Consider the following 25,411-nt stretch of genomic DNA (forward strand, 5'->3'; position numbering starts at 1 on the left):
TAGTAGGAGAGATTCTGAGCAAACTATTTTATAGGCAATGAGGAATGCTGTATTTTTGTTGAAATATTATTTTTCAAACAAGTAGTACTGTATGTGAGAGAAGGTCAAACTACCAGCCTGCAAACAACTTAAAGGCACATACAATCACACAATTCTCAGTGCATGTCAGAGCACAAACCAAGCATAACAATGTCAACAAATTAACGTGTAGACCTCTCCAGGCACAGATGTGGAAAGGGTACAGAAACATTTCTGCTGCTCTGCAGGTCCTAGTGAGCACAGTGGCCTCCATCATCTTTAAATGGAAATTTGAAACCACGAGGAATCTTCCAAATGCTAGCCACCCACAGCAACTGATCAATTGTAGTTGAAGTGTCTTATTGAAGGGAAAGACACATGGTGGTGGCAGCTAAAATTGTGAAGATGGAACTGAGAAATGAGTCAGGTAAAGATGAATGCAGCAATGAACAACGACTTCCTAGATGAAAACCTGCTCCCGAGGGCTCTCAACTTATGACTTAGGTGACGCAGTCAAAATATCAGAGGAGTGACTTAAAGTCAACTATGAATGCCAAGTCATCCAGCCACTCTCTCTGAAGAACTCTGAAAATGGCTGGGCACTCAACCAACCAATTGATGAAATTTGAGAGGTGCTGCAAAGAGGACTTGCTGAAAATGCCAAAAGATAGTTGAGTCAAGCTTGTGGAATCATATCCAAATTGACTTAAGGTGGAAATTAAATATTTTCTTTAATTTAGTTATTATGGTGTTCTGTTCAATTTGTTGTAATTAAATAGAAATATTTTCTTTAATGTATTATTGTCTTCTATGCACAATTTTGAGCAAACCCGGGCAAAATACGGCCCGCGGGCCATATCCGGCCCTTTGTGCGTCTCTGTCCGGCCCGCAATCATAAATTACATTTGATTACAACTGAATAAATAAAAAAAATCTGTGTCGTACATGCAATACAACTGTGCTGCTTTAAATTTGAAAGGCGTCACACTTCCGTGAAGCGTGCGTGCATGTGAGCTGTGCGTGTAGGTGAACAGCGCGAAGTAATGCTGCTCTCTAAATGTGTGCTGATACAAAGTACAGAAAAGTTGACAAGGAGTGCCGTGTTTTCAACAAGACATGGACTGCCAAGTATTTCTTTACAGAACTGAAAGGTAAAGCCGTGTGCCTGGTTTGTGGCACACAGGTCGCTGTGTTTAAAGAATATAATTTGAGTCGCCACTACACGACCAGGCATGAGAAAAAATACATCTGTCTGATAAACAGCGTGCTCAGGTTTTTCATGTGGCCCCTTGTAAAAATTAATTGCCCACCCCTGATTTTGAGGAATGTGGTTAGATAACGTGGAAAAGGTCAACCACTGTCAATACTTTTTTTTGGTCCATTGTTATTTTTTGATGCCAGCGCTGAGGTACATGTGAAGATGCCAAAAAAGTCTCAATTCCACAAATGGAACTTAATGTGGCATGAGAAAAGATCAAGCTGCCCAGTGGAATACAAACACCTTTTTTTTTTTTTTTTTTTTTTTTTTTACCAAACCGACCAAACTGTCTTTCAAATGAATGAAAACACAGGACAGATTCAGATAGTATAAAAATTACTTTTGTTCATCTTTATATAATTGAAAACAACAGAAAAAAATACATCTGCTTTACAATAAGCACAGTAATATAACAGGATGACCATTCTGCGGAAGATCAACTATAAACAAATATCGCTATATACAAAAGGAGTTACAGAAATTAAAAAAGTACAATATATAAACAAAAACAATTCATCATATACAAAGGGAGCTACAGAAATGAAAAAAAAACACAATATACATATGTATTGTTAACATAAATATACAAGTAAATTAAAGTAATAAAAAAAAAACAAACAGTTGAGTGGGGGATGAGCTCTTGATGCTACTTTGGAAACCATACCAGCAGTACCGTTGGCTGCATTCGTCCCAGCGACCAGGACGGTTAAAAAATAGTAAAAAAAAAATGTTTAAAAAAAGTCTCGTTTCTTCCCCTTTTTTCCTCATTTGAAAGAGCAATCTTGTCTCCTAATTGATGTCCATACTTATGAAAACAAGACTCAAAGATGTCCATTAATTAACCCTTCCACTGTAATACTGGCAAAGTTAACATTTAAGACTTACAATACAGAAAACATTTACTATTATGTTTATTCTAATGCCATAATCAAGTAATTCTCTGAGATATCATTGTTGTGGGGGAATTACATTGTTCAAAACTTCACGTGATGAAAAACAATGACAGAAAATAGAGTCTAGAGTTAGGAAGGCAATTTTTTTTTCAAAGAAATAATTTCAAAGGCAAGATGTTTGGCAAACTTTAGCTGAACTGTTGTCAAACTCTCAACTGTGTAGTTATAACCTGTTTAGGATTTGTGTGATTTGGGTTGAGTCATGGGAAATCATTTTGCCAATCTCCAGATGACTCAGGAACCACTTCCAGATCAAGTTCAGGAGTTACAGTGACTTGAGTAGTTGGTTCTTCTTGGCGCAGGGTCACATCCTGAATTTGACCTGTGAAGATGAAAAAGGGCAAAAATAAAAGCGAATGAATGAAAACACAATGTAAAAAATGATGTAACATGAGAGCGATAAGTCAACCACGATGCAGATTTAACCATGGGTCAGATTTTGTTTGTTTGGGGCCTTGATGACTTAACACCAATGATGCACCCAATTCAAACTTTTAAATTTGGTTCCAAGCATGACCTGTGTGGGTATGCCATGTACCGTATTTTCTGCGCCATAAAACACACTTAAAAGCCTTTGATTTTCTTTATTAAGGTGCGGCTTTTGTGTGGACTGAATTCCAAAAATCTATAAATGTTGGATGTAATATGTAGGCATAATATGTAGACCCATTGAACCAAACAGAGGGCATTACGTTTTACGTAGATCGGGGCGGTAAACCAATCAGAGCACTGTACGTAATACGTAGAGTACGTCCCTCCGCCGTCATTCTCTGTCGTTTTTAACCCACAGCGCCTTATGGTGCGGAAAATACGGTAATCACTGATTACAAGGAGAAGCAAGTTTTATATGGTGAAGCACTAAGATGTTCCACTAAGGTCTGTAACTAGGTGGGATCTCCATTGAATGGCATGTACTGCAATTCTGTAAGGAACTTTCATCATTGTTGAAATTGGAACGTAAAGGTCTTGACGTGTCGAGATGCTCACCGTAGCCGTGGGCTCTCTTCATGTGATGTCTCATGTTGCTCTTCTGAGTGAATCGAATACTGCATATCTCACACTTGAAGGGCTTTTTTCCCGTGTGTTTGACCATATGCACTTGTAAAGAACTCTTTTGGTTAAAGGCTTTATCACACTGAAGACACTTGAAGGGACGCTCACCTGTAGGACAACGAGACCCAAGTGAGACTTGGCGGTTGGCTTTTCACAGGATCTGCTATATACATAGTTATATACACACACATATCTACAGTAATCCCTCGCTACATCGCGGTTCGTTTATCGCGGCTTCAGTACATTGCAGATTTTTTTTTCAAATTAAAAAAATGAAGTTGCCCACACGCCACCAGAAGGCAGGGAGTGTCCACACAATTGTAGGACGTACACTTTTACCTTTTTATAAAAAAAATAGTTGTTATAATAATAAGAGTTCTAAAAACATATTTACAGTATTGTGCCTTGTTATAAAAAAATGTTATAACAATAAAAGAGTTCTAAAAACATATTTACAGTATGTATACTTTAGCTACATCTACACACACACACACGCACACACACAAAGAGGATATGATATCTAATAAAAAAAGAATTAATAATTTGATATCCTACTATGGTGTCCTGAATTATTTTACTGGCGACAACAAAAAGCATCCCCGGTACATAAGCTGGGTATCAAGAATAACAAAATAAAATGCTTGAAAGGGGCTTTCCATGAAAGCATGTGGATCTGCTCAAAACCCTGACTGAAATATGCTGTGCATTTCAATTGGACTGTGAATGACCTGCGAATACCGATATCCTTTACTGAACCTGTTTGAAGAGATTCAAAGCCTTCACCATGGCTGGTTAGCCAAAACTGCACACGCTCACAAATTTATGTCAGCTCTTTGCCAAAGCTGCTTTCCCATGACAACAAAGCGATGGAAAAGCTTCACACAATGTCATGCCCGTTTACTGCACATGAGCAGGCCCTCATGTTAATTGCACTTTTTCAAAAATGAGTACCACTATTGAGTTTAATCATCTTAAAATCGTTGTGTTCACCAAGAAAAACATTTGAATGAAACGGGTTTTACTCAATTATGTTGTATGTCAGTATGTGGAAATAGGACAGCAGCAAATTCAAAATGCTAATGTTGTTGGCACCGTGCTTATGACAGCTTTCTACAAAACGTTACAGGCTGTGGTGGCGGTCTCAGTAGCCTTGATGACAAGAAAAGCAGCGTGATGGTGGCGCTATTGCTACAATATTGCACAATCGCTACATAAGAGGATAAGAGGCCATATGGGTTTAAAGGATGACTATGGTGGCGTCCACATACACTCATGAGTCTATTCAAATGATAATGATCTGAATGTCCCTATGCTTAGAGAGAGGGAAGTGGAAGCCATCTGGTTAATGTTAAAATAGTATACGGTACACATTTATTCCAAATCACCTGTGTGTGTGCGGTTGTGTCTCTCCAGCTGACTGCGCTTAGGGAAGGCCTTCCCGCACGAGGAGCAGCTAAAGTCTCTAGGTTTGAGGGAGCTGGGCGATGGGCCTGGCTGGTGCACTTGTTCATGCTCCTATTGCGAGATAAATGTATCCAAATTTAATGACAGGACAGAGTAAAGACGTTTTCCCAATGAAAATCAGACATTGCTTTTGAATTGTATTTAAACTAAAAGAAAACACATGAAACAGGCCTGGACATGTACTATCAATTTACCATGAACTTTTTTAACAATTATTTCACTCCACAATGACAAAAAAATTGGCATAAGTGTAAAAAAGAACTATTTATATCCAATGTACTATTTGGTGATACAAATAAACCATACTTTACATTTGCACCTATATTATTTGAAAATAAATTACTTTATAAATTTTGTTTAGCCCAAAAGGAAATTCCATAATTAGTGTTTTAAAGAAATGTATTTGTCTTGATATTTTTTATGTTTTAACACTTTATTGTGTTGTACAATAAAAAAATGCTCAAATAATTGTGATTTCATTTAGGTATTACCAAAATAATCATGATTAATATTTTTTTCATAATTGAGCAGCATTGCAGGTCTTATTGCTCATTTGACACTTTTTGGTGAAATTTGCTGTAAGCATTCACATTACATGTTAAATGTCTAGTGTGTGAACCAAATCATCTTCCAAAGTGCCCCGCAGTCACAGGATAGGAGACGACATCATTTAAAACGTAGTGTTTACAGAAGTAAACGTGGTCCAGCGTGTAGGGGCTCATATTTTTATAATCCTATCTTCCCAGCAGAGCGATTCAGGAGGAGGTATAAATACTGTATTTTGAGGAAATGAGGCGAGGCTTTTCAATCTCATTTCATGGCAATGTCACACCATCGCCATGGTCTGCGAGAATCCCTACTATCTGCACAAATTACCACTCTATGCTTCATTTTTGTCCCTGTGAACAAAGTTTATGTGCCTTTATGTTTATGTGTATTCTTTTTTTTCTTTTTTTTTTTATTCAGGTTTGTCCTGTCTGAATAGAACATTCTTCTAGAAGTGATATGACACTAATTTAGCTTGACCTTGGACACGAGCTTTAATTAATTTGGCGGATGTTCCCGCCTCTTTTCTTATTATTTGTATCTTGAATTTGTCATAATTCTTTTTTCTGCAGCCACATCCAGGCAGGTTAGCTACAATCCTGTGGATCCTGCACTTCTGAATAAGTGCAACTGTAGTCACACCAACATCAGCAAGAAGCTTGGAGATGGCATTCTAGCTGTTAACATAATTGTGCTAGCCTATAATTTTCCTTCTAATCTCCTAAAACAACACTTTGATTTGCTTTTAAGGATCCGTGGGAACGGTAACGGTGGGTGTGGAGTAAGAGCTTCTGCTCTGCTACACACTTACCTTAAGATGCATCGCTCGCTTAAAGGCTTTGTTGCAGATAGTGCAGACATGGCATCGGTCTTTACCATGATCTTGTCTACAGTGTCGGCGTAATGAGTTGGCATTTGGGCATACAAAATTACAGTAGAAACATTTATACTGATTATCAGCATCTGAGGGCAGCCCTTTCCTACCCTTACGGCTATCATTTCCAATCTGGAACATAAACCCAAAACAAATAGTGTCAGTGAATTATTTATGCCTCATGAAAACAGAAATACATAATTGTAGGCAAACATAATGTAATAATGCATGCATTTTTTAAAATGTATTTAAGTATTGAAGCGGACGGTATTAGATTAAATGAGCCGCAGCCTCCCATAATCTAATCTATCATCCACTTTGGTCTCCCTGGCTGATTTAGGTACTTACGTTATATCCATTGTCAGATGTTCCCATCACAGATTGGGAATGATGGCTGACTAGTATGACTGGATGGCCTGTAATGGATGGTTGCCCAGGTTGTAGATTCGAGTCATTCAACACTGCAGGGAATGTCTGACCCTAAGGATCAAAATAGGTTACAAGAACTGGAATGCTAAAGAATGTGAAATCTTGAAGACAGTTACATTAATAATTAACAAATGGTGCATGTAAAACATTTTTACCTGTGTATTGAGGTTTACAGTGACGCCATCCAGCATACCCTGGTCATCTGCTAGGGTTAGTGTAACGCTACCATCACTGGCCACACCTCCCGGTGACAATACTAGGCTTTGAGATGAAGTGATGTGTGATAGAGAGGTGTTTGATGGAAGACTGGTGACTGTAGGAAAAATTGTTGTATTTTAGGATTTTCATTTTTGTGTCCCTGATGAACCATAAGGTGCAAGTGATGCTTTCTGGCAAGATTTTATTGAAGTTTTGTAATGCAATTAAACATCTTCTGATATCACAATGTGAGAATGATGATATTCACTCTGTCCAATGTTTTACTTAATAGTACAAGTTAAGAAAATTGCAATAGATGCATGCATTTCACATTTATTTCTAAAATTATGCAATAAACAACAATATGAATCTATTTTAGCTAGAAATATCTTATGGAACTGTTTGGTAAAAGTAACGAGGAGGGCAAGGTACTATAATTTTGATCATCATTACAGAAAGTGAATTCTATATATAGTTGATATAAATTACAAACATAAATAGGCATATTCTTTATTTGCAAAGTCTTACCAGCCATTCCAGTGTCGGTGGGATTTTGAGGTAGAAGATGGTCGTTGGTGATGGTCAGGGTGGCATTGGTGGGCTGGCCTGTGAGTGGTGATGCCAGTCTGAGGCCACTGTTCATCTCTGCATTGTTGCTGTGCTGGGGGAGTAGATCTTGACCTGCAAATGTATTTAATTAATGGGAAATTATAGGTTAAGGAAATGCAACACAAACTGTTAGTTTGATGAAGACATGTCATTAATTACCATTGTTTCATTGTGCAGTAGCTGTGTGTATAGTACTAGTATTATACCAGTACATACTAGTACTATATCCATGATTGAGTGTACACAGGCTCTGATGCTATATAATACCTGATATGGTGAGAGTGATCTCTTGAGGGTTTCCCGATGAGGTGTTGGAACCAGAAGCTGTTGCCTGTACTTGTGCTAGAGCATGTGTGAGGCTGGAATCGTTGATAGTGAGTGTAATCTCTTGACTGCCCGTGCCTGCACTCACCAACCCAGTGCTGCTCATAACATGGTTCAGGTCCTGAGAGCCTGGATGATTCATGATAGTTAAATTCACCACTCATTATTCAGCTCAACGAGTATTGTTAACAATTTCCACAAGTAAGGAACATACCCGCAGTGTCCTGCTCCGAGAGCCCAGCCATTGTGACTTGGGCAGGTGTGATGGTGGAGGGCTGCAAGCCCAGGCTGGTCAGGGGGTGGAGGACAACATTGGCTGACACAGATGGATCATTAGTAGACATGAGCTGACTGCCAGAGTGGAGGACAAGCCCAGTGTCCACACTCAGAGGCTGTGAGAGAAGGCCGCCCTGCTGTAGAGTCTGTTGGAGAAGGGCATGGTCGATCTGCACGGAAAAAACAAGGCGTTCATGACATTAGGATTTAAATCTCTTTTGAAGACATAGTTTGCTTAACATCTGTTACATTTTAGCAACCTATGCATGACCACATGAGTGTGGCCTAATTGTAATATATAGGATTAAAGTAAAATCGTAATTAAAGACTGTATGCATGTGTGCATGGTATGAGGGAATACGTAGATTAAATTAAAATATATAATTCACAATGTTGATTAAGCCACCACAACCAAATAGATATTCTAATGAGATCACGTACAATTCTTGCATAAAGGTTTGCCTTGAACGATGAATGAACAAATAACAAAAAGCTCAGTTTTTAACGACGAAGAGGCAATCAGTCAATCATGTATTATGGTTTTTGTAGTTTGCAGCATTGCAAAACAGAAGAAAGACGGCTTTTAATGTTGCAGTGCAGTAGATTCACATCGACCTATAACATTTTCAAATGAATACCTCTTGAATACCTCTCAAAATTAGGCCTTGTTGTTGAGATTGTATCTAATGATGTATTTGGTTATGTGCTTTTTTCCAATTAATTAAAAATATATATCTAGTAGAAATTAGTATGCCTTTAATTAGTTATACCCCAGTGCAAACAGACATTTGGTTTACAATGATTCATATTCATGTCTCAAGATTATGATGATTTTAAAAAATAAAACAGCTTGGAAAGTCTCCAGCAACCTTCACGACCCTGAACAGGATCTATGGTGTTGAAAATCGATGGATAAATCTAAGGTGGCCTTCATGTTTCATGGGTGAGTAGTTATGGATTGTGAGCAAGGCTGCAGCAGCAAGAAACAAACAAAACCAAACAAAACAAAACAAAAAAGGTTTACTAGGCAACATGCCTAACCTGAAGAGTGATGTTGTTTAAGTTGCTCGTGTCGATACCAGAGATCTGGACATTAGGGCACACCAAGTTGGTGGGAGTCAACTGGAGGTGAATCCCTTCAAATGTGGTCAGCCCATCTGATAGAGACACATTCACATCTCCTGCCACCGCAAACAAAAACAAATGCAGTTGATAAATAGTAAATAAATGTTTCCCAAGAAAAATTGGTGGAATCTGAATTATGAATACGAAAATGTGAAAAAAAATACAGTCTGTGGTTATTTTGTTCAAATCCTTTGTTTTTAGGGCTGGGTAGTCGTTTTTTGTTTTTAAATTAAAAAACATTAAAAAATGAAATATAAGCGCACATATTTGGCATGGATGCAAACATTTTGTCCATATTTAAAATAGTAATAATTTTAGTCATCTGGTCAGGAAGTGTGTGGCCTCTAAGAAGCAATGATGGAAAAACTGCCCCCTCCTGCACTTGCCCATCCCTGCTTTCAAGGATATTGTATTAAAAAAAAAAAGCTAATCCATCCAACAATCAAATGCTGATTGCTGGAGAAGAAAGGGAATAGAGTTGAATTTGTGGCAATAAACCACCTCCTTTCACATCCTGATAAGACACAGACATTTGGCTTGTCGCTGTTCAGCAAAGATGGTACCAGGTTATGATCAAGTATCAAGAATCAATGAAACTTATAGAATGTCAGTTTTACAAACAAGACTTCATTTAACATATCTTGAATTACCCAAGTTGTCATTTGAAGGGTGTATTAAAATAAACTTAGAATGTACATCTCTCGCTCACATTATTTGGAAATGGAACAAAAGATCTTCAACCTACCTAAGTTGTGTCTAAACATGTGATTCAAACTTATCAATTATAATGTTTAACCTCGATGTAGTCAGATTAAACTCAAATTAATCAAGAAAGTAACGGTGAAATACATATGTCTCTTAAAACGACGAGTATCAAATTCAACGGTTCAATTCATGACTATAGTATTACACCAACAGAAAAGGTTCTACCAAAAGTTCATATGGTGTGAAAACTGATCCATACCTGACATTGAGGCTGGCAGAATTGCCTGTCCCACTAGGCCCGACTGTAAAAGATTCTGGTCAAACTGCCCAGTCAGCACTTGGTTTGCTGGGAGGTAGATGTTGTCAGAGTTGGGGGTTTGTAGCAGGCCAACAGTCTGAAGTGCCTCTGATACTGTTGTATGCTGGGCTTGTACCGAGGCCCCGGTATTCCCTGCATCTTCACTAAGACTGTTCTGAGCAGAAGACGAGGAAGGCCGTTTGGACTTGCGGCTCTCTCCATTAGTTCGGAAGTGGCACTGGATGTGGGTTTTGCGATGCCCAGAAGTTCGAAAGCGAAGGTCACAAAAGGGGCATTTGAAAGGCTTGGAGCCAGTGTGGAGCCGCATGTGCACCTTTAAGCTCCCCTTTGTAGAGAAGGATGTGTTGCACATGTGGCAGTTGACCAGTTTCTGACCTGCAAAAATCAGAACAAATCGAAGAAGTGAATGAGAAGTACTGAACGTATTAGGGCACCAAATAAAAACAATTCCAGTCGAAAAAATGGTCGGTTTGATAATTTGACAAACAAAATGAAACCATTACTGTATAAAATCGGCGCATCCTTGAATCGTATCTTCCTCTTATGAGAGATGTACAGCAAATAGAAATTGTTTTGATGTTGCTGATGTGTTGTTTCTTAGAATTTATCGTGATAAACTTAAAAAAAAAACTAAATCAAGGTGCATAAAATCATTTCATTTTAAAATTGTTACGCGCTTGAATCACATTGTATCAAAAATCGTATCTAGAATTGTTTATGTGGAGGAATTCACATTAAAACCGTTCTCAACCTGACTTGTTTCGAGAACATAGCATAATTACCTAAGTTGTTTTTTGGAAAATAAATAAATACATGTATTTAACAAACAAGAAAAATCCAGTTGCCTTGATTCAACTTTTGAAAATTACCATGCCCTTACCTGTATGGCTGAGAAAACAATATTTAGCAAGTGCAATGGTATTTTTATTGATAGTGTGAGAGTACTGTAAGGTAAAAATGACTTAAATAATTATGCTATTAGAATAAAAATATGTATGCAGCCATGTTGTTAACTTACACAGTGACTCCACGTCCAAAAATAAATACAAAGAATTTACTCAACAACATTAAGACTAACCTGTGTGCGTCTTCACATGGCAATCCAGAGTAGATTTCACCGTAAAACTCTTCCCACATTCATCACATTTGTATGGTCTTTCTCCTGTGTGGATTCGAATGTGCCTAAATACAATAGAGGTGGAAGATTGAGAATTGTGCTTCTGGGTTCTCCCTTCAGTTGTGAAGAGGAATGTACTTTAAGATTGACATTGGTAAACAGTTGGAAACTAACAATGGGGAAAAAAAATAAAGAAGTTAAGTTAATGAATATGCAAAAAAATAAAAGCTGGCATAGCCTTTTTTTTTTTAGCAAATCGGGACAGAACTAGATAAGAAAAATTGCTTCAACCTGCTTCCCTTCTGGACAAGTCATGTAAAACAAAATGTGGAATGAAGTCGCAATAAGTGTGTCGCACTTGCCAAAACAAACAAAATCTAAAAAAAAAATTACATTGGAGATGTGTTGTGGGGCACAGTGTCACATGTTGGTATCAGTATTAGTGTCATGGTATTAAAATGGGGCTCACAATACCTGACGAGGTCACTGGGTTTCTTGAAGCTTTTGGGGCAGAACGTGCAACAATTTGCAAATTTGGGTTCTGTCTCCGACACCACCGCCTTGTCTTTGATCTCACTGATACGATCCCTCTCGGCAGCAGACTGGGAAAGGATTCTCTCTGACACAGATGCCTCCTCACCAGGGTCCTTGGCCAGTTCTGCCGCTTGCTCCTCTGTGAAAGTGATGATTTCCATTCCCCGTCTCTTAGATGTTTTTTGATCCCCTTCTTCTTCATCTTCATCCTCTTCAACATCTTGACTTTCGAAACCAATAACTGAGGCAACAGAAGGCAAAGCTTTGAGTTCCAGCACAAATGTATACATAAACTGGGCACATTATTTTGAGTGACACAATCTAATAAGAAAAAATTGGAATTTAAATAGTATGCTGAATTTTGATTGACAGCAAAATAGCTTTGTCTTTGTCATATAGTGTAGCTAAGTAATGTAACCAACATCTCAGCATTAACATTCACCAAACAATTACGACAATACATAGTACTTCAATTCAATCATCATGTTACAAGTTATCAATAACTAATAATTGTCTGTCTTTTTCAGTCCAACGTTAAGTGACCATGTTGTGGACCCAGATTACTTACCTCGACTCACTATAGCATGCTCCTTTTTTATATGCTTTTTACAAAGCAGGCTTGTCCTGAAGCTCTCATCACATGTGTTGCATTTGAATGACTTAACATGGATAATCATGTGGCGATTGAGACTGCCATTAGTTGTGAAGGAGGCATCACAAACATTACACTTGAAGGGCTTCACTCCTGTCAATGGGAAGGAAGTACATAAGGACGTGTCGAAATGAAAATATGCCAACAGAACCTTTCGAATTTGCATGGTAATGAAGACCCAAAAAGTTTGAACTTACATGCAAATAAAACATTAAAATAATCAAATTTAAATACATTTTCATTTTTAAAAAAATCACAGTAATTTGGGGAGAGAGTTTGAGATTTCTCAACATTCTGTACCTGTGTGTGTGTTCAGATGGGATTTAAGAACCCCGCCGGATACAAAAGCTCTTCCACAGAGGTGACATCTGAAAGGCTTTTCTCCAGTGTGGGAGCGCAAATGCTGTTTCAGATGACTTGACTTTTTGAAGCCTTTATTACACCAACTGCACCTAAAGATTTGGGGGTGAGGACCCATTTAGTCCCTTCAGCTAGAAAACGTTCACAAAACCCAACTTCTTCATGTACTTTGCTGTTCAAACATTCCAAACATCTACCAAAGAAGCTGTGTACATTAAGTATGTTTCAGAGGCAAATGTCTGCAAGACAGTTGAAAACAGGCAGATATAACAGACATCAGCTTTTTTTTTTTTTTTTTAGCTCCCAATCTTCATCTTGTCATCAGCCCCAAATATACCATATTGGTCGGAATCTGAAATTAACCTGTACGATCTTTTGCTGTTGTCTTCACTGTCCTCCTGGTAGTCGTGTGGCTCAGTATCCAGTTGTAGGTCTTCCTGGCTGTTCTGCTGGAGAAGCCCATTTGTCTACATGGAAAAGAACAACTACATACAGACTTACATTGGCACTTATAGGATAGGTCTAGTCGTAAAAATGATGTCAGCACAAAGATTTGCGCCATTAAAAGAATCTGTAGTGATTTAATGGCTTATGGGGGATGAGGTTTATGACAAACTGGCCCGCTTAATTTTGGAGCTCACTTCAGCCAGTCTACAACACAGGAGGGAGGCAGGCAAGTGTTATAATGTGTATTGTTTCTTTGCTTGGCTTATCACATTCTGTTGTCAACTAGTGTCTAAAATGGTGATTCATTGCCCCCAAAAGTCATATGCAAATTGCTACTCTTGTTCTCTTCAACCTGTGAAAATATGAAATGGTTCGACACAATATTCTGGATTTAAGCTCAAATGTGAGCAAAACCCACTATCACCTCAAAAATAAAAAATATTGTGCCAATTTTTTTTCAAGTTATTTTTACAGGTTGAACTGGACAATAGTAGAAATGTGCATATGAATTTGGGTGGCGATTGGTTGTAGTTTTCAGACTTGTAGCAACGCTCTGATTCTGCCAGAGAGTGATGACATGCTTTCAAAAAATTCCAGCCTTTCATAATTTTCCTTTTTCTATATACAAGTGTTTTCTATTCTGATGAAGTATGTAGTGACATGCCCACTGCCATCTAAACTAACGGACACGCTCATGTTGAATCCTGATTAGAAGAGGCTATCAATCAAGCAAATTTTCATAGTAATCAGAAATGTCATTTTGTCTTTGGACTGTTCCGTATGAGCCACATGTCTTAGTTAAAATATATGCAATGCATGAACCTCTGTAAGTAACTAAGTTCAATCGAGGCCAGAGCTGCTGTACATGTTTTGAGGCCGGGACTCACCACTTCAGCATTTGGAACATGAAGTAAACTCGGAGGAGGAAAGCTGGATGACAAGGCCTGAGACTCCAGAGTACTGGAGTCCTGTAGCTGCTGGACAGTAGAGAACTGGCTTTGATTGTAACTTGATTCTGTCATGGTAAAGCCTGGGAAGCCCACATAGAACGAAATATTATGAGTTAAATATATGTATGGCAGCAAAAGGCTTGACAACATTTAAGACAACCCAGATTTCACAGTTAATATATGCTAGAAAGTGTAAAATATTCTACAAAAGCTTTTTGCTGTCATCACTCTGCATATTGTCAATGACTATTCAAATGCTATTACATACTTCAAATGTGAAATATCAAATCTAATAGAGATTGCCAATGTTCAATCCAGTGAAACAGAAAAGCATTTTCAATTCACAGACAAAAAAAAATCTGTCAGAATGCACCTTGTGTTAAAGCTTGCTGGTCAAACGTGGTCTGAGGGAGTGTTTGCGTCTCGAATTGGGTGATGTTCTGTGGTAAAGTATGTTGGGTAGTCACATAGGAGTCTGTAAAGATATATAGGAAAACAGATAAATAGGATGCTCAGAATTTAGTCAATAAAAATCTGGGGCTGTGAATAATATATTAAATGGGAATATTCAAGACTTGAAAATACATACAATGTGGGAAGCATTTAATATAAAAATTAAAATGACCTTTTTTGTAATATTACGAACAAAGATGTTGCAAAACTTACATAATAGCCTCAAAGAGTTGTGTCTGGTTGCAGAACAAAAGTACTACTGTATCGACACTTGTTCAAATGGGCATCAAATAGTAAGTAACAAAATATAGGGCAGTATTAGAGGTGAAAATTCACGGTTCAGATCACATCACGGTTGTGTTGTCAGTTACGTTCCATTCAGTATATGTTAACCATTCAAAAATATATATACCGATATGTCTTGTATAGTCATCTTAATATTGAAAGAAGAAGGTAGTTTCACAGTTGACTTGTCAATGTGACAGTTTGAGATTCTTGCTGCAACATGAGACATTACTAACTACAATACGTTTTGGGCCGAAAATTCATCTTAAATACTAAAAACAGTCATTCACTGTCACTTATATCAAAGAAATCGGAATCTTTATGCATTGTATTGAGTTTTAAAAAGAGGATTTTGCGCTTAGTGGAATGGGCAAGCAAACACTACTGAGGTAGAGAAAATAATCATGATCTTTCCAAAATTTTGAAGGAAACCAGCAACCACATAAAAGCCACTTGTCTGTGTAAAACCAAAAACATGCGGTTCATAAGGTACCATGCAGAGCATAGCTAATGCTACGCAACAGCCCTAGTCATTATACATATCTGGCAGTAAGTCAATGACGATTGGTGCGAATGTGACCATTTGTATTACCTTCGCTTTGCACCAGTGCTTGGTCTCTCAGTTGTGCTTCTAATGTCACTGGCTGACCTCCATTGACAGCCTCTGCTTGACCAAGTGCCAGCATGTTTTCTTGCTCACTTGAAGTGGCGGGTGGTTGCTGAAGGGAATTTCCCTCCATTTCCACCTGCATATCATGGGGGACCGTGCCAGCTTCTAGCGGGTCATCAGCTGAGTTCGGCTGCAATTGTTGAGCCAGTTCATATCTAGTTTGGGGGCAAATATGAGGGGAAACAGTACATTAAAAGCTTTGACTCGAAAATATTTTTCATCAAACTAATCACTGCAAAGGAAAAAAATACAATTGAAGCGCCCATTTTTACACACGAGCGAAAAAACACTCAAACCTGTGTGTCTTCATGTGTTTCCGACAGTTTGGAGATGACTTGAAGGTCTTCTGGCAGTAGGGGCACATGTAAGGTCGTAGGTCACTATGGGTCGTCATGTGACGTCGTAGGCTACCACTAGTGGTGAACGTTGTATCACACATGACACACTTGTATGCCTTCAGTCCTAAGTGGGTCCTAATGTGAGCCTTGAGAACCCCCGAGGAGGCGAAACCCCGACTACACTGCACACACTTGTATGGCCTTTCACCTGTGTGAGATCTTGAGTAAACAAAATGACCATTAGTTCCGGGAGATCTATTTTCTGTTTTTACAGTTTTGAGCTAGCAGCCAAAACCAATCATTTATTGAAATGATCAAAACAATCATTAGAAGATTTGTCTCACCTAACGTGCTGTTTCAGATGACTTGATTTCTTATAGGCCTTATTGCAGAACTGGCACTTGTATGGACGATCGCTGCCTTCCACCTCCAGGTACTGTTGGAATGCCAGGCGAGGATTCTGAGATGGGATGAGGCCTGTTGAGCGACCAACACATGATTTTTAATGTGTGATGCAATTGTATTATATACAATGACATGCTGCTCAAATAAATGAGGAGGAGGAGTAAAGTGTTGTACTAACACAAGTAAAACTAGTCTTATTTTGACATTGTGGACATTCTCTTACCAAAGTCCGTAATGAGAATGGGCTCCTGCAGTGGGATGTCAGGTAACGGTAAATTACTCTTAGACACCTTGGCTTTGTTAGTTTTTCGTGGAAATCTGTGTTTCTTCTGCTGTAAGCTTTTGAAATGAGATGCTATATGTGTTTTCCTGTGTCCTGATGTACGGAAGATCTTGTCACAATGAGGGCAGGAGAAAGGACGAACACCTAAAAAGAAAAATTCAATTTGGAAAACTTTGACAATTGAAAATTGTGCTGACTGTGACACATTTACTGTATTAGAAACGTATTAGACCACCACCATCAATTTATCTCAGGGACCATCCCAGCATCAAACAGTGAAGTGCTTTCATGCAGATTTTAATGCTCTCGAGGCAACACGAATGAGGAATTTTAATATCGTTTAAAAAAATCTTTTTCTTATGTGTTTCCTATGGTGTTCTATACAATAATCCTTCAATAAAGTGGACATACTTACCAGTATGCAGTCGCATGTGTACCTTCATGCTGCCAGAAGTGGAGAAGCACTTCCGGCAGAACTGACACTCAAACGCCTTGATGCCTGTGTGAGTTTTCATATGGGCTGTGAGTGTACTCTTGACAGCAAATGCTCGGAAGCACTGCTTGCACTTGAAAGGTTTCTCGTGAGTATGAATGCGGATGTGGCGGACAAGGTCGCTGGGCTTCTTAAATTCCTTGGAGCAGTAAGGGCATCCATGCCAGCGGATGCCATTTTCCTCCCTGATGGAGCCTAGGAATGGAAGTGGACAATGGAGTCAGAATTTCAATCAGCTGTTTCAGCAGTACAAAGAAAAAAGGCGTGTTTTTTCAGCTGAATAATACCCTTTTCCAAAATTGATCTATTATACTTCCATACCTGGCATTTGGATAGGTTTCTTGAAAATGCTTCTTTTTCTTTCTCGCACAGGTTTGTCTAGAAGCGATGTTTTTTTCAAATCCACATTAGTCCCCTCCGATGTCTGGCTCGGAGGCTCCCTGGCATTGGCATCAACATTCTGAGTTGGGGCTACACTGAGCCCGCTGTTTTCTAGAGCTTGCTATAAAAACAGAATCTTCATTAGCTCAAAGAACAACATTAGAATATAGTCTGATACATCATATGCCTCTAATATTAAAGTGCTAAAGCGCGTGACTAAGTCTGGGATGTGCATTATGTGAATGTCCTTGGCTCACCTGTAGGATGTCTTGGTTAATGGCGCTTTCCATGGCAACAGCTGGCTCTGGGGGTTGGGGCTGGGCTGTCTCTCCATTGACTTGCTCAGAGAGTTCTAGTAGCTGCTGGATGACATCTGTTACTGCCTCTCCGCCATCCGACCCTGAAGGACCCGCAGTGTCTGTCTCCTGAGGGACAAGCAGGGATAAGGGGAATGAGAGATGTGACAATTGGCAATTAGGGCAAGGTGATTTTTTAAAGATCTAATCAGTACACTATTATATGCAATGCAAGTCAAGATCATTGTTAATTAATATTGTAGTTGCAGTGTGTTCTAGCGGTAGAGATAGAACTGAATTGCAGCAAATTGAGAACTCTATATTTTTGGTTCTTTATTGAGCTACCGGAGAAGGGAAAATGTCTCTTAGTATAATCCCGTGCATATCTGCACCACTGCTGACTACATCTACACAATATTAACTACGTTTTTAGATCAATACGTCAACCTGTGCAACATTCACTTTTTAAAGGCAGGATTTGATTTCATTCAGGCACACAATTGTCAGTGTTGCAGAAATGGAAGCCATTACACCTAACTATTTTTGACATAAAAACATCCCACTGCCGAACGAGAGAAATTACTTCATTAAAACCTTTGGTACTTGAGGTAGAAGCACAAAATACCATTTGTAACATATCAATACTCTTGGAAAACAGAGGCATTCTAAGCCCTTTTTTGGCCAGATACAACACAATACAATTTGTGGTAATAGGCTTTTCAATGGACAGCAATATCATTGGTATAGATTATTTTATGTATAAAGTGTTTGCATTCTTCTGTTTCAATAAGTGCAGGAAAAGGAAGTAGGGAAGTAGTGCGCACAGTGATGACTTTTTTTTACCATAGTGAAAAATAACTACATTAGAGATTTGTCCCAAGGGTTTGTGGTGTAGAAAACTCTGATAATTAAGAGCACACAGCAAGCTCTCTGGTGAGCAAACATTTCAAATGATTTTTTGCTCAGAAGATAGCGCCACAGTGCAGCAGGCAGAACACATTAGAGGTTTGACAGAAAGCTGTGCAATAATATGTCATTTTTAGTTTGTTTTTTTGTCTGGTACTAGATGGGGTAAGATGACGCTATTTTATTGACTTTGTAGAAAGCTTTTTCTGGCTTCACAAAACATAGTGTATTGAGCAAGGTCAAAGTGACAGATCAATGTAGTGCAGCAATAAGAAATGTCTGAAGAGATATTGCAGGGCTTTAAGTGCTAGCAACTAGGTTTAATCTAAATCTTAATGAATGTTTGCAGAAGGAGCTGAAACGTTGCAGGTGAGACAGCTGGAGCACTTTGCTTATGAAGAGTGGGCCAAAATAGTAAGTAAACCGAGTGAAATGTGCCGAATCTCACTGAAAGTTACAAAAATATATGTATGTGCAGTGATTGCTTCTAAGGTTTGTGCAACAAAATATAAGGTTAAGGGTACAATCATTTATGTCCAGGACTCACACTTTTTACTTCTGTTGAACCACAATTAAAAACCAGTGTCTGATTTTCATTTGTTTATTTTCCTACATTTTTTTATTGATTGCTTTGTCAGATTTGTTTGACTACTGTGGGTTTCTCTTTCATTAACAAACGTTAGAAAAGGTGTCTGTTTTCAAGAAATTATTTGTTAATTTGTAGTAATAACCAGTAGGCTTAAAGTACCACCGCCCAAGATACTGTGCCTATAAACTGTGCTTTATTACCAAAGTGCTGGAAGGTACATCCATGACAGAGATGTGCATCTTCCCGATGTGTGCATTCAAACTGCCCAGCTTTTTAAAAACACAGCTGCAGTCCATACAGGGAAACAATGGCACACCTTTCACCTACAAAAGAATACATTACATAGATACATTAGATGACAGCTCTATGACAGTGGGTCACATATTGTGGCTGATTTGATTTATATACGTATTGTACACGCTATGCAGTTACAAAACACCTCACCAATTCCATATTCATAAAATATTTGTTCCTAAATTGCCACATACTGATTGCACCATTTAAATTTCAATGTCAAGGAGTGAGGTATGAGGCTGCTTATAAATCAGAACATGCAGATGTGGCAACTGGGTGAAAGATATACTGGCAAGATGCCTATACGACTGAGGGCCAGCCAAGTACCCCCTTGACAGATGACAATGAAAGCATCTTTGTGAAGGACAAAGAAGTGGCAATTGTGACGTTGGATCAACGAACGATAAGAGCTGTGAGGAAATAGATGTCAAATATGAAAGCTGTATAAAGTGGAAGGTCAGAAAATCATTAGGTGATGAAAAGACCCTGAGTAAAATGTGGAGTAGGAAAAGAACAATGAAATCTCTATAAGTACTATACTGAAAATAAATGTGAAACAAAAAAGGCTGTATCTGAGTGTCATTATTCACTAAACTCAGATTGGAATTTTGTGACCGTCACAGCTAAAACTGTTGGACTTATACATTTCCCCTTTAAAATTGGACTTATCAGAGCTGCTATCTGTGGGTTGGGTGGATGGATGGATGGATGGATGGATGGATGGATGGATGGATGGATGGATGGATGGATGGATGGATGGATGGATGGATGGATGGATGGATGGATGGATGGATGGATGGATGGATGGATGGATGGATGGATGGATGGATGGAGGGAGGGAGGGAGGGAGGGAGGGAGGGAGGGAGGGAGGGAGGGAGGGAGGGAGGGAGGGAGGGGAGGGACGGACGCATACAGGTTCTCTGAAATTTCATGCATGCAATAGATATATAGCCCTCTGAATTGTAATATAGAACAAGTTGGTAAAGACTTCTTGATTAAGCAACATTTGCATCTAAAAATGCAACTGCTAAACATTCACCAATTACTTTTATCAGTGAAAACATGCCAAACTTACGATGCTACTCTCTTACCTCTGAATGAACCCTCTGTACATGGGAATGTAGGTTCCCCTTTTGGGAGAAAGATGCTGGGCAGAACATACAGAGATGAGGTTTTTCCCCAGTATGTCTCACCATGTGAGTTTGCAGTACCACCTTCTGGTTGAAAGCCTTGCTGCAATGTGTGCACTTGAAGGGCCTTTCACCTGAGGAAAGACGAGGTGAGACACATTAAGCTGTAGCAGGCAACAGGAGAATATGTTTCTGCATGTACCGCTTACCTGTGTGTATGCGTATGTGTCTGACAAGCTGGCTGGGCTTTTTGAATGCCTTTCCACAGTGATGGCAACTGTTGGTGAACCCACTGCGATCAATGTTTTTCTTGTAATTTCTGGAGCTAGATGACAGCGGCCTAAAGGTAATAAAAAATGCGCTAAAATTTGGAGAGCCTGTGGATTTTTTTTGTCATCAACTTAACAATTGTTAAAACAATGTATTACTATGATAAAACAGCAGTGTTAACAGTTTCTATTTTTTTGGAAGAAGGCTAAAGTCCTTTGACTTTTAACATTACTTTTTATTTATTTATTGAAGCGTCCTAACCTCATTTTAATGTGACACTTCATGTGCTCCTTAAGGTGTGCAGATGTCTTGAGCTCTTTCCCGCAGTTCTTGCAGGTATAGACATTAATGCCGGATAACTCCTTGCGATGGTCTTCTGAGTGAAGAGAGAGTTGACTCTGAAGAACAAACTCATCCCCACATTCTGCACAGATCAGGTTCTGAAACGTAGGAAAGTGGAGATAAGATTTGTTATAACTGGGTTTATATTCACCAATTTGCTGCGTTGTTGGACCTACCTCTTCTCTTTCGTGGAGCATAGTATGGGATTTGAGACTGGCAATGCGGGAGAACTTTTTATTGCATACAGGACAGGTGAAGTCAGAGGTTGTGTGAGTGGACTTGTGGAGTGTGAGGTTGAACTCCACATTAAATGTCTGTGGACACTGGTCACATCGATGAGGCTGGGAAGAAGAGCAGAGAGACATAATGTTGCGTAATATTTCAGATATGCGTTATCGCGAATTTACACGACATTCAGGTGTGTTCGGCCATCCGCGGGGGGGAATAGCATACCAGCTCTGCCAAACCCCTAGGGTTCGATCGAACCCAGGTTAAGAACCACTGCCCCTCACCCACACGACACACTACATGCGGTCCGAATGTGGGCATTTGCAAACAACAAACTGCAGTCAGGCTCAGACCTTGATGGGGACGGCAAGCATGCAGATGAGCTTCCCTCGGACGATCTAAACGTCGGTGCAGAAATTTGTTGGTTATGTTAAATTGTTTGTACAGGATAGCGGTTTGGGGACTGGTCTCTGATGACCTTTGACGTAAAGATACTGGATGTGGAGGAGGTACAGTGCAGTTGTGAGGCCAGTTGGATGAATTGCACATTTCTCTGAAATTTCTTTAGAGATGTCAGCATGCCAATAGAATGCTCCCTCATAACTTGTGACTTCTGTGGCATTTATATTTCTGTTCAGTATATCATCCTTAGTAGCAGACATACTAACATAATTGAGTATGAATTATAATCATTATTTATAATGATAATCAGGAAGTAGGTATTGATCACCTCTATAGTGTGTTACAATACATTAGATCTTGACCTCTTACCTTGTCATTGACCTCATGCTCACGAAGATGCCTCTGCAGCTGGCTCTCTGTGGTAAATATTTGTGAACATATTGTGCACTTCTTATCCTTGAATTCACCATCATTGAAACCTTCTGCCTTATTTTCATTAGCATCTGCATCAAAAATAAAGGGCAAAACAAAACATTTTGCTCAGTTCAATCCTTACGACCTTAACCTAAACCTATAAGAAACTGGACGCGATGATGCAATAGCTCTGTGTTGTGTTCACGTGTGAGTATTTTTTTTTTCATTAGTACTCTGTGTATTAAAATGTCGACTTCCCTGGATAGGCCAAACGACCAAATTGTTCCAGGTCCTACAATAAATGAGTAGTGGTGGCCCTGCCAGTAATACAATAAGTTTCAATGATTAAGTCATATTTAGCATCTTTATAACGGGTTTATTTATACTTTTAAAACATTACTTTTGTGTAGTTATTTGTGCACGTTTTTTGTGAAGTATAAAATCTAACAAAATATTTAACATTTGACCCTTTCTTTACTTCATTGGGTTCAAGGCGTTTCTTATGGAAGGATTCAATGTAACGTGCAAATTAATGTATGCAGCGCAGGAAAGAGCTCAATGATGACTGATCAGTTAAAGTAGATAAACTTAAATTCTGTTGATTTGAAGAAATGACATTTGAACTTGATCAGTTGAGACAAGTCAGTGAACTTCAGTTGCCATGACGCTCATAACGTGGCCCACTAAAGCAAGCAAATTTGTGATGAAATGCATGTAAAACAAATTCTGTCTCACCAAATGGTTTGGTAATTCTGTCAATTTACAAAGCATCATTAGGGGAATGAAAGTGAATACTGAAAGCAGTTTATGCACTGGTATTGTATTTGTGTTGGAATTATTATTCTGTTGCTCTTTTATAGCCCATTCAAAAACAGTGGAGTGGAATAAACTGTACTGGGTTGTTTTGTAGGAAGACCAAATCCCAGCTCAACAGACAAAAACAAGCATGGGCACTTCGTGACGTGCATTTAGAGTCTCAACAAATATCCTTTGAAATGTGGCTGGTGTAACTTCTGACACCTGAAAGCAGCATCATGTGTTCATCCAGCAGGTATAGTTAATAAATGGCATTTCCCCGCAACCAAACACGTCTAGATTTCAGTCGTCACAGAATTGACATCCTAAATGTCGACGATTTCCACATTTAGTCACCATTTCAGTTATTTCGCCAGTGCAAGACTTTGACGTTTTTTATGATGTGATCTTTCAAATACAGACAAATGGATAAAGAAACGTATGCATGCTTGGTGAAACTTCTCCCACACAACCTCGCCGGGGCTCGTAGGACTGTTTCACAACACCTAAACAACTACAGCCACCATTTGAGCAAGTTAGCGTCTAAGCTAGCTGTGGCAGCAACGACGAGTTAGCACAAACGTGCTAATGGCAAATAGCTAACAAACACTGGTGCAATACAAAACACACAGGTTGAATTCGATCGTCTAAAGATGAGCGAGCACTTCTCCTTTCGGCCACCAATTCGGTCTGGAAGCTAGTGAGAAGAGCCACCGAGATACTATTAATATCATTCCGCCTCAATCACTCCTTCGCCGCACAAAGCAAAGCCCACCCGCAATACTATATCCGGGGACTATATACACTACATTTAAGTGTTATTAGATACGATCTAGAAGTGTTTATTTAAAAACCACCGGCTTCTTTGGACAGACTAACATCTATATTTTTTATTCGCTACATTTTGGCACTTGTTACCTGTTCCGTCGTTGCTTTTAACTCTCAGTTTGCGAGGCCGGCCCCGCGGCATAGTTCCAGTTCTCTGAGCGGGTGTGCTATGAACAATTTGCCTTTCAAAATGGCGTTTCTGTCATCTGTAGTGCGGAGTTGCAGTGGAGACGCGCAGTTGCGCGACGAGAGAGACATCTACTGTTTGACCTCCTGTAATGCTTCCATGGATGCTCCTCTTCTAAACGCTAACACTTACAAACATAACGAGAGTGGAAACTACAAAGAGACAAAACAATTGCACCAACAAAAGTAACTGAATGTGATTAGCTTACAGAGAAGTAATGTTTTAATCAAGGTGCAGGGTGCAAGACTTCGGCGTATGGATCTGAAGGATTGGAGTGTATCAAAATAAATACTTTAAAAAGCAAAGATTACAGTGAACCTAAAAATCAATAAAATAATAATCACCAGAGCCGGGTCTAGGCAGGGGCAAGAGGGGGCCTGGTTCCCTCTGACTAAATCCCCCAAAATATATTGTATTCCATATGTTTTTATTCTCATGCCTCTTTCCTCCGCCCCACTTCCCAATGTCTTGCTTGCTCCCTCAAATATATCAAGTTGTTTTGTGTGTCATGTTCCTCAGCTCCATCTCTCATGCACTCACATTGATGTGGAAACAAATCCCAAAGGCAATTGAGCTAGTTTATTACAGTGATTGTTTCAGTGTTAACTGTGTATACAAAATCAGACTGAACACTCCCTTTTCTGTGCCCTGACTGATCCTGCTGATTTTTCGACATTTTATATTTTTAACAAATGCGATGGTGTCAAAACATTTAGAACACCAACAAAGTATGTGTTGATCATCTTCAACAGCCTGCCTCCCGTTAATGAGCAAGTCCACAGTCTCAGATCCTCAAGTGAGGGCCTGTTACTAAGTCGAGGGTCAACCCGAGAGCATTCTCCATCATGGCACATTGACTTTGAAGCAACCTGCCTGAATATATATATAAAATAAATAAAAATGGATGCCAACTCAATCACTCCCTCATCAATTTAAACTAGAACTTTTCCGACAGTTATTTTTTTTTCAGTCAGTTGTGTGTTATTTTTTATTTGTTTAGGTTTCTACACTTGTTAGAAGTTTTGGTTGTCGAAGCACTTCACTTCAAAAACACATTTATAAGAGTGATGCAGTATATGAATAATACATTATTATTATTATTATTATTATTATTATTATTATTATTATTATTATTACTGTATTCGGTCTAGTGAGGCCGCACACACTTCACAAGAAAGCTACTATATGCAAAAATAGACACATTTATAAGA

The 25,411-nt window shown here is 39.0% G+C and overlaps 1 protein-coding gene across 1 annotated transcript; it reads right to left on the reverse strand.

The window, feature by feature from the left end:
- Positions 1–1,601: 1,601 nt before the first annotated feature.
- LOC125975032 (zinc finger protein 236) lies at positions 1,602–24,251 on the reverse strand. Its single transcript, XM_049730084.1, has 32 exons — positions 24,104–24,251; positions 22,346–22,479; positions 21,523–21,687; positions 21,266–21,444; positions 20,944–21,074; positions 20,696–20,868; positions 19,511–19,633; positions 17,777–17,944; positions 17,460–17,640; positions 17,061–17,333; positions 16,586–16,789; positions 16,302–16,434; positions 15,916–16,176; positions 15,542–15,774; positions 14,585–14,686; positions 14,149–14,291; positions 13,178–13,281; positions 12,755–12,906; positions 12,371–12,547; positions 11,743–12,043; positions 11,230–11,333; positions 10,092–10,526; positions 9,044–9,183; positions 7,941–8,172; positions 7,670–7,855; positions 7,322–7,474; positions 6,751–6,908; positions 6,515–6,646; positions 6,104–6,298; positions 4,668–4,797; positions 3,217–3,390; positions 1,602–2,551 (listed from the first exon to the last, which is right to left on the reverse strand). The coding sequence occupies exons 1-32, from the start codon at positions 24,153–24,155 to the stop codon at positions 2,430–2,432; spliced, it is 5,550 nt and encodes a 1,849-aa protein (XP_049586041.1). The 5' UTR covers positions 24,156–24,251; the 3' UTR covers positions 1,602–2,429.
- Positions 24,252–25,411: the final 1,160 nt, after the last annotated feature.

The sequence above is a fragment of the Syngnathus scovelli genome, chromosome 9 (assembly GCF_024217435.2).
Source record: "Syngnathus scovelli strain Florida chromosome 9, RoL_Ssco_1.2, whole genome shotgun sequence".
In the NCBI taxonomy this organism is placed as follows: Eukaryota; Metazoa; Chordata; class Actinopteri; order Syngnathiformes; family Syngnathidae; genus Syngnathus; species Syngnathus scovelli.

Excerpts from the sequence above, each read along its gene's own strand:
- LOC125975032 (XM_049730084.1), bottom strand. The coding sequence starts at position 24,155 with ATGCCGCGGGGCCGGCCTCGCAAACTGAGAGTTAAAAGCAACGACGGA. Across the intron at positions 6,647-6,750 it reads CTGTAAACCTCAATACACAG|GGTCAGACATTCCCTGCAGT; the intron begins GTAAAAATGTTT and ends TTTGATCCTTAG. Across the intron at positions 3,391-4,667 it reads ACACAACCGCACACACACAG|GTGAGCGTCCCTTCAAGTGT; the intron begins GTGATTTGGAAT and ends GTTGTCCTACAG.